The sequence below is a fragment of the Balaenoptera acutorostrata genome, chromosome 15, assembly GCF_949987535.1.
Source record: "Balaenoptera acutorostrata chromosome 15, mBalAcu1.1, whole genome shotgun sequence".
In the NCBI taxonomy this organism is placed as follows: Eukaryota; Metazoa; Chordata; class Mammalia; order Artiodactyla; family Balaenopteridae; genus Balaenoptera; species Balaenoptera acutorostrata.
In genome coordinates this window covers 1,241,714-1,257,049 of record NC_080078.1, presented here as the reverse complement: position 1 = coordinate 1,257,049, position 15,336 = coordinate 1,241,714, and the positions used below count along the sequence as shown (strand labels likewise).

Genomic DNA, 15,336 nt, shown 5'->3' with positions numbered 1-15,336 from the left:
TTTTGCTTTTTCCAGCTTCCGTGGGGCCTGGCCCACGCCACCTGGGTCACGCGGGAGCAGAGGCGGGTGTGCAGCTCCACCTGGGGACGTGACGTCGCGTGGCTCCACTCACCTCTCAGGGCATTTCTCTGTCGCTGCGGAGGCACTGGCTGCCGGATGTCACCTGCCCTCCGGAGCAGCCTGGGAGCGTGAGGTTTACCCCCAGAGTGACCCCAGCCTCAGCTCAGCTGGACCCGTCCCGCCCCTCCTGGTGGTCGGGAGCACCGTGGGTGGCCTGCTCTAGCTGCCGATGGCCCCGGCGCACTCCTTGCCTATCCCTCCCGCCCCCGTCTTTGGAAACGTCACACTCCAGTAGAGCTCCTGGCCAGGCCCTGAGAGTCCAGGACGGGCCCCGAGATTCCTCACTGGGGTGGCCTCCCTCCAGGCCTTCCGCCGAGGGGGCTGCTGGCCGCAGGGGGACAAGTGGTGGCCTGGCTGGGCGAGGCCCTCCCCGGGCCCCGCTGTCCCTAGGGGGGGACACTGGCGGCAGCCACAGGACACAGCCTGCCAAGCTCACTTGTGCGTCCAGGGCCCACGTGGTGCCTCACGGCCGATGGTAGATAAACTCGCCCTGCCGTGGCCTCCGGCACGCGGTGGGTGGAGCTGGGGAGACGGTCACCCGGAGGGTGGTGTGAGAAGGGTCTCCCACGTGTGCTGGCCTGGCAGGCACGGCTCCCCACAGCGCCACCCTTCCTGGAGCTGCTGGGAGAGCCCCAGCGCACACTGCCGGTCTGGGGACTGGCAAGGCCCGGCAGCGCCCCCTCCCCAAGGCCAGCCCCGTCGGCGGCCGCAGTGGCCGGCCCCCCGGGGCTGGGCAGCATGCGCGTACGCAGGGACCTTCGCAGCCCTTCCTAGACCCTGACAGCCCACGCGTGTTTGTTCGTGAGGGGCCTCGGCCACAGGAGTGCCAGGTGCCCTGCTCCTGAATGAAGCCTCTGTGGTGGGGGACAAGGGGACACGAAGGGCGCGGGGGGTGCAGGGCGTCGGCCCACATGGTCACCGGCCCAGGGCAGGAGGCTTGCGGAGAGCCTGTGGCGAGAGGGCAGTCCCCAGGGGCCAGCCCCCATCACCCCTCCCTTGTGGCCCTCCCGCCTCCAGCCCTGGGCCCCTCCCCTCTTCGCCCCTCCCGTGACTGGTCCAGGGTGGCCGCGTGGGCCTCGGTTTCTCGGTCTTGGTGCCGGGGGTCTTAGGGGGGTCCGGCCTGTGCTGTCACGTGGCGCCCCCGCCCGTCCCCAGGCTCTCCACCCGCGGTGAGCACACCGTCTGGGCAGGCCGGGCCGGCCCTGTGCCCCCGGCTTCAGAGCCGGGGAGCGTCCCTGTGAGCCACCGAGCAACGAGCGACCCCGGCCCATGGGGCGCGTAGGACGCGAGGCTGGTGCCTGAGGGACCTGCCCAAGGTCGCGGAGGCTGGGGTGAGGCGGGGCCGGCCAGGGCTGTGCCCCCCCCCAACATCCGTGAGGTCCGGCCGGCCCTGCCCCTCCGACCCAGCGAGATCCCCGAAGCTCCCCTGCTTTTCTCCCTGAGCTGTCTTCCTTCAGCCAGGAGAGATGTTGATTTAGTTTTGAGGCCGGGTGATGTATAAATACGCGTGAGGCTCGGTGGCGGTCTTACTGGGCTTAAGTCTCTGTGCACCTCTGTCTCCTGCTAGCAGGGTCTCTTAGTACTCGTGGCAGGTCCGCCCTGCCGGCAGCCCTTCCCTGGCCCAGGGCGGCCACAGTCCATCCACAGGGCACACGGGCTCCCGGGGGGTCTGCCCTCCGTCCAGGTCTCCCAGGTGCTAAGCTTGCAAGGTCCTTACAGATCAAGTTCACTGCCCTCACGCTTCAGCAGATGGAAACTGAGGCCCAGGAAGACAGGAGGCCCAGGCCGCCAGCAGGTTAGGGGCAGGGCTTGAACACAGACAGGAGCGAGGCAGATGCCAGGGGACTCAGCCGTGGCCTGGACGCAGGGAGACATGGCCGTTCGTCTGGGCTTGCGCGGAATCTGAGCCCGAGAAGGAGCCCCACTCGCCCGTAAGCGGAGGGCGGCGGGCCGGCTGCGGCCCTGGGGAGGAGCATTGCCGCACGCCCTGCTGTGCCCTGGGCGTGCGGGTCGCGGGGCCCAGCCCCTCGTGCGGGCTCCCCGAGGACCCGGCTCGGCTGGGGCGGGCGCAGGGGGAGCTGGACCGCGGGGGTCGTTCCTCCGCAGTCACGGACGGGGATGTCTCTCCGCCCCCTCGGCAAGTGGGACGTTTTTGTTTAGCCGGTAATTGCACCCGCACGTCAAAGGAAGGTTCAAAACTTTTCCTTTTGAGATTCTCGTCAGTGTCTCAACATTTCCTCAGCTGCAAATCAAACAAGGCAACAAATTTTTAGCAGAAGATTATAGCCATTTTCCCCTTTTCTTCCTCAAAGCTGTCACGCAGCAGCGGATTTCAGCACATTTGTTCGTGCTCTTCCGTCTGCTTCAGCAGCGCCAGCCCCCCAACACACCCTTCACGGTGCCACGAACCCCCTGTGCCCACGGCCCTGCGTGCCCGGGATGACGGCCGACACCCCTTCCCCGGACCCAGGGAGCGGGAGGCCCTGGCCAGCCGGCCCTGTGACTCCCCCGTCCTGGTCACCAGCTGGGTCTCTGGTTTCTCAACCACAGGACACTATGCAGTCGTAACTGTCACCCACTCCTGCAAACGTTTACTTGACGTGCAGCGCCTGCCGCCCTAACCTTTGGGGGAGACAGGTGACGGGACAGAGTTCAAAGTGTCACGAGCTGGTAGGAGCTGCGGATAAACGGAGCAGGGAGGGGGCGTGCTGGGGGCTCTGCGTTACTGCTGCCACGTCACCGCCGTCTCCTCTCAGTGGGTCCTCACGGGGTCCCCTCACTAGTCTGGGGGGCGGGACAAAGCCCTGTCCTCACGGAGCCCCTGCCTGACGGGCTGCAGGCACCACGTCTCCCTCCGCTCCGAGGAAGGAAGGAGGGAGGGAGGAGGGGAGGAAGGAGTGGCCGGGGAGGGCCTCCTTGCTCCGGGAGGGGCGGTGCAGAGAGCAGAGCCCCCGGTGGGCTGAGCCTCGACCCCCTCTCACGCAGCCCGGCCACATGGTCCTGTTGGCTCCTGACCCCTGGTAGCCTCATCGGGCCTGTGTGAGGGAGGATGGGGTCTGGGTAGCACCCTTGCACCCCGAGGTGCCCGTGTCCGGTCCAGCCGGGCCGTGGGGACTGGTCCGCCCCGGCACCGGGGAACAGCATCTGGCCCCGTGGTCCGTACTGCTTCTGCATTCCAGGCCCATCAGACTCCCGGGGAAACCAGCGGCCTCAGGCCCCCTCGTCTGACCAAAGGGACTTTTCAGCCGTGGCTTCCTGAGCACGATCCAGATGGCAGGGTCTGTGGCAAACCCCAGCCCCTCAGGGCTGTCGCAGCCCACCCGGGAGGCGCCTCTGGAAGGCCCTGCTGGACGTCCAGGCTGGCCCCAGGCGACACAGGCCTGAGGCGGGTGGGCTGGCCAGGCCCCGGCCAGGCCATTTTAGGGAGGGCAGCTGGTCAGAGCCAGGTGCCAAGACCTGCCCTGAGGACGGTGGTCTCGATAGCAAGTAGGGTCTCGGAGTGGAGTCCCAGGGCACAGCGGGGCCGCGCGGGAGCCCTTGCGGTGGCAGGGGTGTGAGAGCGGAAGCCGGGAAGCCGGGATCGACCAGCTCGGGGACAGCACTCGAGGTGGGTTCCGCCCAGGCCTGCTGCTGCCGCAGGAGCCGCGGGGGCGTGGAGACGCGGCGGGCAGCGCCTGTGCCACAGCGGTGGGACCGGCACCCCCTGCAGGCCCGAGGCCGGCCCGGCCCGGCCCGGCCCAGCCCGCGCTTCCTGCGGGGCCAAGCGCCTCTCGCCCGCTGGCGGCTGGGGCGGCTGGGGCGGCGTGTGGAGGGAGGCCTGGAGCCGCGCCAGGCTCTCGGGAGCAGATGGAGCGCCCACGCACGTCCTACTGTTTGTTTTCCCTATTTTCTTTCATTTCTCTTTTTAAAAACAGCTTTATTGAGATACAATTTACATACCACAGAACTCACCTTTGTGAAGCGTACAGTTAGTGGTTTTTCATCCTTTCACAGATAATGAGCAACCGTCACCGCACAATTTCAGAACATTTTTATCATCTCGAAAAGAAGCCCTGTTCGCTTTAGCTGTCACCCCGCCCTCCCCCATCCCCACTCCAGCCTTAAGCAGCCACCAGTCTGCTTTCGGTTTCTATAGGTTTCCTTGTTCTGGACGTTTCATACGAATGGGGTCGCATATGTGGTCTTTTGTGACTGGCTTCTTTCACGGAGCGCAGTGTTTTCAAGGATCATTTGTGTTGTAGCAGGTGTCAGTGGCTCATTCCTTTTCACGGCTGAGTAATATTCCATTGTGTGATGGACCACGCTGTGTCAGCGCATTTGTCAGCTCTTGGACACTTGAGCGGTTATTGTGACTGATGCTGCTTTGAACATGTGTGTGCAAGTCTCTGTGTGGACGTGTGTTTTTATTCTTCCTGGGGGTGTACCTGGGCATAGAATTGCTGGTCACGTGGTAACTCTGTGTTTAATTGTCTGCGGAGCTGTTTTTCACAAAGGCCTCCCCATCTTCCATTCCCAGCAGCAATAGGAGGACAGTTTCTCCCTGCCTCGCTGAGACTGTCTGGCTTTGTCATTCTAGCCACCTCGGTGGGTACAAAGTGACGTCTCATTGTGATTTTTATTTCCGTTCCCTTGATTACTAATGACATGGGCACTGAGCGTCTTTTTATGTGCTTATTGGACATTTGTATATCTTCCTTGGAGAAAGATTTATTCGGATGCTTTGCCCGTTTTTACATAAGTTTGCTTTGGTTTTGTTTTTTTTTTCTGTTGTTGTTGCTGAGTTGTAAGAGTTCTTCATATGTTCTGGATACAAGTCTCTTATCAGATAAGTGACCTGCAGATATTTTCTCACGCTCTGTGGGTTGTCTTTTCACTTCCTTGATGATGTATGCTTTGAAGCACAACAGTTTTTCATTTTGAGGAAGTCCAGTTTGTCTACTTTTTCTTTTGTTCCTTGTTTCTAGTGTCACGTTGAAGAATCCAAGACCAAATCCAGTGTTGTGAAGCATTACGCCTGTATTTCCTTCCACATGTTTCATAGCGTTGGCTCTTATGTTGAGGGTTTTTTATGAGGTCGTTTTCGTGTATGGTGTGAGGTTAGGATCCAGGTTGATGCTCTTGCATGCGGGTGTCCAGTTAGTTGTCCAGCACCTTTTCCTGGTGGGTGGCCTTGGCACCCGTGTTGAGCATTGGCCAAGTGTAGAGGCAGGGGCTCTTCTGGACACTCGGCCTGTCCCTGTGCCAGCTCTGCTGTCTTGGCCGCCGTCGCCTGGTAGTAAGTTTGAGGGTCGGAGTGTGAGGCCTGGGAGCCGTGGACACGCTCACTCCCTGGGCAGAATGGCGTTAGGAGACCCTGTGCAGCTGTCCTGTCTCTGTGATGACCCGGGCTTGAGGCCGAGTCACAAAGGCCTGGGCCCGGGGGCTGCCACCCCCTTGCTGGGACCCTGGGGCCCCCGGGTCGGGGGTTCGGGCTCCGTCTCGCTCCACGGGAGGTTCCTTAGTTACCTGCTGCCTTGTTACAGACACCCCACAACTTAGCGGCTTAAAGCAGCTGGCATCCTGTTTCTCGCGAGTGTCTGCCTGGTGGCTCTGCCGGTCTCTCCCGGGCTCTCGCGCTGCTTCCAGCAGGGGGACCTGCTGGGCTGCCCCCCCCGCCCCGGGCTGGAGGCCCCACGCCTCCCTCCCTGCGGCCTGCATCCCAGGGAGGCACCACGGCACCTTCGCCTGCAGGCTGGGGCCTCACGCCCCACTTGGCCTGGAGACGGGCGAGCAGGGCCTTCGCAGGGGAGTTCTGGGGGCGGTGGGCGCCATGCGGCCCTCTGCCCTTCACGCGCACGGCGTCCCAGCGCGGGCAGAGGGGGCGTGTTCGTGCCGTCCCGGGGGTGGGGCTGTGGGTCTAACAACTCTGAGGCAGGAGCAGAGGCCCCGGCCTTCGGGCGCCAGACGCTCACTTGGGCACCTGCAGGTGTCGCAGGCTTGTCACTTCCCCCAGTTCATCAGAGCTGCGAGCATTTCCCCCGTCTGGTTCGGTTTGGTTTGGTTAAGCCCTGCTGGTTCTCCCGTGGGAGCGGTGGCTCCCCTTTCTGCCCGCGGGGCGTCCGGCGTTTCCGCAGCGGCACCTGCTCCCGGCCCTGGGGTCCAGGCGCCGTCCGCCCCGATCCTCCCCACACCTGCTGGGCAGGATGACCCCGAGGCTCGACAGGTCCAGCGCCTCGGCCAAGGGTCACTGGGGACCTTGGGGTCAGGCTCTGTGCCCAGCTCCCTGCCCGGGCCCTCCCGGGGCGTCAGCAGGTGAGTCCTGGGGAGGCAGGGAGGTGGGCGTGAAGCCAGTGGTCAGCACGGCCAGACTGGGAGAGCCTGCGGCCTGGGGGGAAGGAGGGACCCTTGAATATCTGAGGTAAAGGAGAGGGGTGGAGCCCGGTGGGTTCAGCCTGCCAGCCTGTTTTTGCTTTGCGTGTTTAAAGGGTTGAAGACGAATGAGGAAGAGCAGCATTAGGGACACAGGAGGGGGCCGTGCAGGGCGGGGCTGTGTGTCCACGGTGCCCAGAGCTCCCTCCTTCCTTCCCCCCTCCCTCCTTCCTTCCCCCTCCCTCCTTCCTTCCCCCCCTCCCTCCTTCCTTCCCCCCCTCCCTCCTTCCTTCCCCCCCTCCTTCCTTCCTTCCCCCCTCCTTCCTTCCCCCCCTCCCTCCTTCCTTCCCCCCCTCCCTCCTTCCTTCCCCCTCCCTCCTTCCTTCACCCCTCCCTCCTTCCTTCCCCCTCCCTCCTTCCTTCCCCCCTCCCTCCTTCCTTCACCCCTCCCTCCTTCCTTCCCCCTCCCTCCTTCCTTCCCCCCTCCCTCCTTCCTTCTCTCCTCCCTCCTTCCTTCCCCCCTCCCTCCTTCCTTCCCCCCCGCTCCCTCCTTCCTTCCCCCCCGCTCCCTCCTTCCTTCCCCCCGCTCCCTCCTTCCTTCCCCCCTCCCTCCTTCCTTCTCTCCTCCCTCCTTCCTTCTCTCCTCCCTCCTTCCTTCCCCCCTCCCTCCTTCCTTCCCCCCCGCTCCCTCCTTCCTTCCCCCCCGCTCCCTCCTTCCTTCCCCCCGCTCCCTCCTTCCTTCCCCCCTCCCTCCTTCCTTCTCTCCTCCCTCCTTCCTTCCCCCCTCCCTCCTTCCTTCCCCCCCGCTCCCTCCTTCCTTCCCCCCCCACGCTCCCTTCTTCCTTCCCCCCTCCCTCCTTCCCCACTCCCTCATTCCTTCCCCACTCCCTCCTTCCTTCCCCCCGCTCCCTCCTTCCTTCCCCCGCTCCCTCCTTCCTTCCCCCCTCCCTCCTTCCCCCCGCTCCCTCCTTCCTTCTCTCCTCCCTCCTTCCTTCCCCCCCTCCCTCCTTCCTTCCCCCCTCCCTCCTTCCTTCTCTCCTCCCTCCTTCCTTCCCCCCTCCCTCCTTCCTTCCCCCCCGCTCCCTCCTTCCTTCCCCCCCGCTCCCTCCTTCCTTCCCCCCGCTCCCTCCTTCCTTCCCCCCCCACGCTCCCTTCTTCCTTCCCCCCTCCCTCCTTCCCCACTCCCTCATTCCTTCCCCACTCCCTCCTTCCTTCCCCCCGCTCCCTCCTTCCTTCCCCCGCTCCCTCCTTCCTTCCCCCCTCCCTCCTTCCCCCCGCTCCCTCCTTCCTTCTCTCCTCCCTCCTTCCTTCCCCCCCTCCTTCCTTCCCTCCCTCCCTCCTTCCTTCTCTCCTCCCTCCTTCCTTCCCCCCCTCCTTCCTTCCTTCCCCCCTCCTTCCTTCCCTCCCTCCCTCCTTCCTTCTCTCCTCCCTCCTTCCTTCCCCCTCCCTCCTTCCTTCCCCCCGGTCCCTCCCTCCTTCCTTCCCCCCTCCCTCCTTCCTTCCCCCTCCCTCCTTCCTTCACCCCTCCCTCCTTCCTTCCCCCTCCCTCCTTCCTTCCCTCCCTCCTTCCTTCCCCCCTCCCTCCTTCCTTCCCCCCTCCCTCCTTCCTCCCCCCCTCCCTCCTTCCTTCCCTCCCTCCTTCCTTCCCCCCTCCCTCCTTCCCCCCCTCCCTCCTTCCTTCCCCATCAGCTGACCTGCTAGGACAGAGATGGTGTGACTAGCACCGCCTGACGCATGTGCTCTCCGGCCCTTTGCAGAACACATCTGCCCTCGTCCTCTCCCTGTACCCGCCTGACCCCAGACCCACGGGGGACATGAGCTCCCGCAGCACCCGGCCCGCCTCCCATCTGCTGCGGGGCCCTCTGCCAGGGTGCGCAGGGCAGATGGATTCCATACGCCTGGCTGTGTCTCCCGGAGTGTTAGAATCGGATGAAATAACGATCCCTTCCAACCCTGACAGTCTGTGGTTCACTCGGAGTTACAGGATGTCTCTTTATCCTTCGAGGTTTTTACGAGGTTCCCAGAAGCCTGTGAGGTGCCGGCTGCCAGCCTCTGCCTTCCGCCAGGCTCTCTCCCCCTCTCCCGCCCGCTCTCTGCCTGCGGCAGGGAGGGGGTGTCTCCATGCGCCCCTCCCTCCCTTTTGGGGTCACTTTCGGGGGCTCTGAGCTGGCGGCTGGCCGAGGGCTGGCCGGCGGTGGCCACGCAGCTTAGCTCCCGCGCTGGGACCGTTCCGCTGAGTGAAGTGTCCACCCCTGGCCTCCCTCCCGGGGGATTCGACGATCTGAGTGAAGGGTGCCTTTTCTGCTGTTCCCCCTGGAAGAGCGAGCTGTGGGCAGAAGTCACAGGTGGGAGGTTGGATCGTCCAGGAAGGAATCTCAGTGTCGGGGCGGGAGGGAGATGTCCACTCAGCTGGCCCAGCGTCCCTTGTGAGAGGCGGGCGGGCCCGGGCCTGGGCCAGCAGCCCGCTGCCCCTCAGCCCAGGACACTCCCGTGTCTCTCTCTCAGCACCGGGTGGGAGGGACGCCCAGGCCTTCCCCTCGCCGAGGCCCAGGCCCCCCTCAGCCCTCGCCCTGGGAGGCCCAGGGAGTGACGGCCAAAGAGGCGCGGGCTCTGCGCTGTCCCTCCCGCCCGGGGCTGAGCTGTGGGGACAGCAGCCGGGCGAGCAGAGGTGCTGCCTCCTGCGTTTACTTGTCAGTGGTCTGTTTGCTGACCGACTGGGCCTTTCTCATCTGTTGGGGTGACTCTTGGTGGCAAAACCCAATGCCAGTGAGCTTTGCGGGGCGGGGGGATTCACTGATGCTCACGCCTGGAAAGCTGAGGCAGAGCGGACCTGTGTCCAGAAGCACCCACGGACTTGCTTGGTGCACATTCTGGAAACTTCGTATTGAGTAACACGGTGTCCTTCCGGGAAAGCACACACATCAGGAGTGAGCGTCACTCACCGACCGCATTCGGTCGCCAGCGTCCAGACCAGCACAGACCCGAGTCCCCTCCCAGCTCTGCCCTCGGCCCCGACCTCGGCCTGTGGTGTGTCAGCGGCCGCCCCGTGTCCATCCGCCAGGTCCAGCTGGTCTGTTCCGCTCTGTGTGTGAGGGTTGCCCACATCGTCCTGCGTGCAGACCTTCCCTCTCGCTGATGCACGGTCCTCCTTGGGGACCCCCCCACCCTGTGTGATTCGGGTGCGATGGGTCACGGTTCTGAGTTCCTGGCCTGGGACGTGCACTCGCTCACCCCAGGGTCCTGCCGAGGGTTTCCTCCACGTGGGTACACCCTGCACCCTCCGAGAGCATGGGGTCTGCAGGCCCTGGACCCTCATCTGTTCAGTGTCGACTGGGCATCTCACTGCGGTTTTCACTGTTTCTTTGGTGAGTAATTTGAGCTACTTTTCACGTGTTATTGGCTCTTTGATATCTTCTTTTTGTGAAGTGTCCGTTCACATTTTTTTGTCCATTTTAAAAACTGAATTGTCTGACTTTTTCTGTTTTATTTGTATGGATTCTTTGTATGTTCTGGATGTGAGTCCTTTGTCAGATTTATGTGTTTCATGTATCTCCCACTCTGTTGGTTCCCTTTTTACTCTTTTGATAAATAGAAGTTCTCAATTTTCATAAGTCCAGTTTATTATTTTTTTTCACTTGTTTAGCCCGTTTTGAACCTTGTTGAAGAACCTTTGTCTACTCCCGGGTCAAAAAGACGTCTCTATATTTTCTCCTAAAACCTTTGCGTGTAGATTTGCCGTCACTCAGGAGTGATTTTGTGTGGTGTGAGGTCAAGGTCAAGGTCATCTGGGCATCCGGTTGACCCTGCAGCACGTACTGGGGAGACCATCCTTTCCCCACTGGCCCTTGGCACCTGCCTCGGTCACTGCAGATTTGTAACGTGCGGTGATGCCTCTCCCACAAGGTCGCCACAGCCGCCCGGGCCCTGGGTTTTGCGTGTGGATTTCAGGCCGTTCAGCACCCACTGAATCAAACGCCTGCCCTGATGTCCGGCCCCCTTCACTCTCTGCCGGGCTGAGCTTGTTCCGCTGTGGCTGGCGGGCTCCTACCAGCCGGGGGGGGAGGAGGTGGGATGTGTCCACAGACAGTTGAGGGTCTCGTCAACTTGGAGGGGAGCGTAACCGGGTGTGCCCGGTGACTTCCTTCCAAAGGGGACAAGCGCACTTCAGCCAGGGGTCAAGGTCACCTTGGTAGCGTGGAGCCTCCACACGGTGTGATGAGAAGGTACTTGACCTCTGGGGTCTTCCTCCCCTAACCCTTGACCCCAGGTAACGGTGAGGCAAGTGTCGGCCACATCCCGGCAGCAGGGCGTCTTCAGGACACCCGCGCGGCACCCTCCACGCTCTGAAGGTCACCCAAAACAAAGCCCAGAAAATCACCAGCTCAGAGGAGCCACGGAAATCGGACAGCTAAAAGTCCCGTGGGGTCCCGCAGGACGGATCTGGGCACAGAAAAGGGCACTTGGAGAAAACGAAGGAAATGTGAAGGAAGTAGGGAGTTCAGTTAGGATGGCGTCAGTGTTAGCTCTTGAACTGTAACAGACGCACGGCACTGATGTCACGTGTCGGTAACGGGACCGTGTGAGGCGTGTGGGGACTCTGCTTTAGCGTCACAGTGTTAGTTAAGTTGTGTTTTTTTGTTTGTTTGTTTTTAAATCTTAAAAAACGGGTCCCACTCTTAAAGACCGTGAGGCAGGAGGGTCGCCAAGAGGCTGGCGAGAACCCAGAGGCGTTAGGGTGTTTGCTGATGGTCTGAAAGCGCCGCAGTTTGAAGAGACCTCGCTCCCGGTAGCTGGTACTTGACGAGACTCAGAGAAGCGGGCTCGTGTGCTGAGTTCTGACGATGCTCCGAAGATGCGTTGGGTGGGCTTTCTGCTTCCTCCCCCGTTTAACTGAGGCCGCAGCCCAGGGAGAGGGGTGGGGACCCCGCAGGCCGGGCTCGGGTTCCCCTTTGCGCTCGCTCGTGAGCGGCTCTGACCTCCTGCCTGTGGTCCCGCAGGGTGACTACGACCAGAGCAGAACCAAGGTGCTGCACCTGAGCCTGAACCCGGCCGGCGCGGCGAGGCAGCGGCTCCACGAGGATCGACAGCAGCTGCGGGAGGAGTGCGAGCGGCTGCGAGAGCTGGTCCGCGCCCTGGAGGCCGGCGGCGCCGTCCCCACCGACCTGGAGGCCGCCGCGGGGCTGCCCTCGTCCAGGGAAGTGGCAGGTAGGGCCCTGTCCGTCCGTCCGTCCGTCCGTCCGTCTGTCTGTCCAGGCCGCACAGGCAGCCAGGCCGTGGGCATCCCCGGGGCTGTGAGGGAGGCTTGGTGACACAGGCGCGGTGAGGACCAGATGGCTGGAGCCCTCCGACCCCTGAAACAAGTTAGTATCGTTTATCAGTTTATACGTGTGCCATTCATCATGAGTAAACCCAATACTCCGTGGAAGCGCGGGCCACCTTTCACCACCTGAGTACATTTCAGGGCCCCCGCGAGCCCGCTGCAGGGGACTGTGAGGAGCCCAGGAAGCTGCCTTTTCTATCATGCGAGTCCCGCCTGCTCTGCAGTTGTAAGCCAGGGCCACAGCCTCTGACCTCGCAGCTCATCTCTCCAGGGCAGTGCAGTGACTGCCGAGCCTGTCCCCTGCACGTCGGGTCACCAGGTCCCGCCCTAGTGCAGAGAGGCTGGTCCATCAGTGCCAAGGAGGGAGGGGACCCTCTGGAGGCTCCGTTTTCCTATGGGTCACCCAGTCCGGCCCCATGGGGAGGCTGGGGCCCAGGGGGCGCTGGCGGCCTCTCTGAGCTGTCAGAGGGTGCCCAGCGCTACTGCCCACGGGTGGCTGGGAGGAGGGCTCTGCTCACTGCCCCCTCGGTGAGGTCCGCAGGGCGTCTGCGTCGAGAGGGCCAGGCTGCTGTTTGCTTGCCGTTTGCCGCGTGCATTTCTGAGCAGCTTTTCCGCTGGGAAGCCCTTCCCACTTCCCCTTCCCGCGTTTGTCATCTCGTCCCGCGTGCCCGCTGCGGTTGGAGTTGGGGAGTGGGTGCGGCCGGCCTCTTGTCTGGAGCAGGGGTCTGTGCGTCGCCCGTTGCTGGGGTCGTAGACGTAGCCCCCCTCCGGCCCATCTGCTTCCACCGTCCACCTCGCGTGGAACCAGCCTTTCCCGAAGTGCCTGAGGTCAGCGGTCACCGCCCCGCGAGACCGTGGAGGTGGGCACCTGGCACACGGGCTCTGTGAGCCAAGCGCTCGGTCAGCCAGGCCTGAGTTTGAGCCCCAGCTGTGTGCTCCCTACACCACCCGCGCCGAAGCTGCAGGGTCTCGACTGCGAGGCTGAGCCCGGCCGTCCTGCGGGGGCCACGCTCCATCCCTGCTCCCTGGTGCGGTTCCGTCCTTCTCCGTCTTGTCCCCGTTCCCATGGCATCCTGAGCATGTCGTGGTCCCAGGACGCTCAGCCCAGTGTCCTCTGTGAGACGGGGGGTTCGTGCACCGTCGTGGGTTCAGCTGTGACCCCATGGTGCGGAATCAGTGGGATTTGCCGGCCTCCGCCTGAACTCTGCGCCGCTTGGTTTTCCAGGATTGCGGCTGCCCTTCAGTTGCTTTCCCGAGGTCGCGTGCTGGGCTTATGGACGGTGAGCAGGGACGTGTCGTGTGAAGTGCACGCCCTCCTGCGGACATGCACACTCACACCCGTTCACACCTTGCGCCGGCCTCTCTCACCTTGTCTTCAGTGGGGGCGATGGCCTCTCTGCAGGGCTGGCTCTGTGGATCAGAGCATCCAGACACGACAACGACGGGAAACGTGCAGAGGCGAGCCTAGGACAGAGCTCTCTCCCTCCCGCAGGTCGGAGCAGAGACGGTTACTGCCGCAGCGCGAGGCCCCCAGAGCTCAGGACCCCCGCGTGCCACCCTCAGGGTCCTGCTTTGCTCTCCTGGCCGTTCAGCTGGCCCTCCTACACAAACTCCTCACTTTGCAGTTTTCATTGGCAGCAACCAAATGGAGAGAATCCCAGCATCCCGGCCCGCAAAGCACAGGCCTTCCATTCCTGGGGCAGAAACAGAGCCCCCCGTGTCGCTCGGACTGGCGGTATCAGCTGCCCGGGTGCCCCCGTGGCGGTTCTGCGGCCAAACCCCGGCTCAGCCGCAAAGACTGCCGTGACGGGGGCGCGGGTGGCCGGCGTCCCGCCCTCCCCGGTGAAAGCCAGGAGAGGCCTCTTACGGGGTCCTCAGCAAGTGGGCGGCCAAGCTGTGGTTTCCAGGCCCGCATTCCTGTTTTCTCCCCGTGTTCCTTCCGGCCACGGCTCCCAGCCCCTCTTCTCTTGCGGCCTGTGTGTCCTTGACAAATTCACCAGCTGAAAATGCAGACGCGGGCACCTCGAGGTGGGTCCTTACTCTGTGAAAGGACTCGTACCATCTGACGCGACAGATCATTTACCCAGTGAGGTCTGTCACTCCTTCCGACCAGTGGCTCTGTGCTCAGCTCTGGGGACACAGCTGCTCGGAGCCTCACAAGGGCGCCGCGACACGTGCCCACAGACGCTGTGGGCATCCAGGCAGAGACGGCCAGTTGGACCGTCCTCCTTGAGGCCCCACAGCAAGAGGGACAACGGCAAACCTTTGGAATCCGGACAGTCGGTGGGCGGGTGGTCTAATGGTGAGCAGACTCAGGAAAACGGAATCTAAGCAGCTGCAGTCGAGCCAGGAACCAGGCTGACTTACGCCACAAACCTCCCCAAAGGCTCAGAACTGGCAGCAAGAGGCGCTGCGGGAGGGACGTGACCGGCTAAGCTCAGGAGGATTAAGGACGCTTGCTTGGGGGTGTAATCAAGGGGCAGGAAGTTTCCCAGACCTTCACCCAACCCTGCGTGGTGGGCCGTGGCCTCTCTCCCAGCAGAAGTGAGAAATGGAAGTCCACACAGCGGTTTGTTCTCCTGGAGCAGCCATTCCCAAGGGGGGGTTCCCAGGCGGGCAGCAGGCGCCCCGGGAACACGTGGGCCATGCAGGTCCTCGGGCGCCGTCTCAGGCCTGCGGGGTGAGAACTCGCGGGGGGCGGCGCAGCGACTCTGGCAGCTGGTTCTGCAGGCAGCCCACGTCCTCCCCCACGTCTGTGAGCTGCGGCTCTGGAGGCGGTGTGGACAGGGCCCATCCAGGACGAGAGCCGGCAGCGGAGCCGAGGGATGAGGCTGGTGGATGCCCAGACGCCCCCGCCCACCCCTGTCGCCCTCTGGAGCCTGACCAGCTCCGGAGGAGACCCGAAAGCACTGACCCTGAAGGCCCCATAGGCAGCTGGCCGGACCCTGGGCTGAGCTGACAGGCCAGGAGGACCCACTGCTGGCTGTGACCAGGGAGCCAGAGCAACAAGTAGAAAAACGCACCTGGAGGGCGCAGGCCACCAGAATGCAGGGAACCTCCAGAACACTGTGTCCTCAGAGAGACAAGGACCGACTTTCAACAGCAAAACACAAACAAGAGACTTTAAATTTTTTCAGAATGAAAAACAACAAACTTCTGGAAGTTAGAAATATCCAGGAGTTAAATGAAAATCTAAATAGCAGATTTATGAGATAAAATTGAGAAGGTTTATCTGAAAAGCAGAAGAACAAGGCGACGAGCTGGAAAGCAGGAGAAAAAAGCTGAGGAACCTCGAGGAGCAGTCCGGTCTGCGAGGTTCGCCGAGTCGCAGGGCTGCAGGAGAGGCGGGGTCGCGGGTCACACCGGCACTGGGCGGCGATGAGGCCGTTTCCGTGTGGGTGGGTGAAAGGGTCCCCCCGGGGAAAAGCGGGTCACCTGTCAAAGGCCAGGGATCAGAAGAGCTTCCTTCTCAGCAGCAGCCCTGGCGCTGGAAGGCCGTGGGCACTGCTCCAGGTCCCCAGAGGAGCCCGGCGGCAGCCCCGGCCCGG

General features: G+C 63.0%; 1 protein-coding gene across 5 annotated transcripts in view; it reads left to right on the top strand.

The window, feature by feature from the left end:
- Nucleotides 1-15,336, top strand: part of MAD1L1 (mitotic arrest deficient 1 like 1) — a 332,505-nt gene that overhangs the window by 254,279 nt on the left and 62,890 nt on the right. For all 5 annotated transcript variants that reach the window (XM_057529233.1, XM_057529232.1, XM_057529231.1 and 2 more), the window contains one exon: nt 11,466-11,673. In XM_057529233.1, coding sequence (XP_057385216.1) covers nt 11,466-11,673 — 208 coding nt within the window. The remainder of the gene's footprint in view (nt 1-11,465; nt 11,674-15,336) is intronic.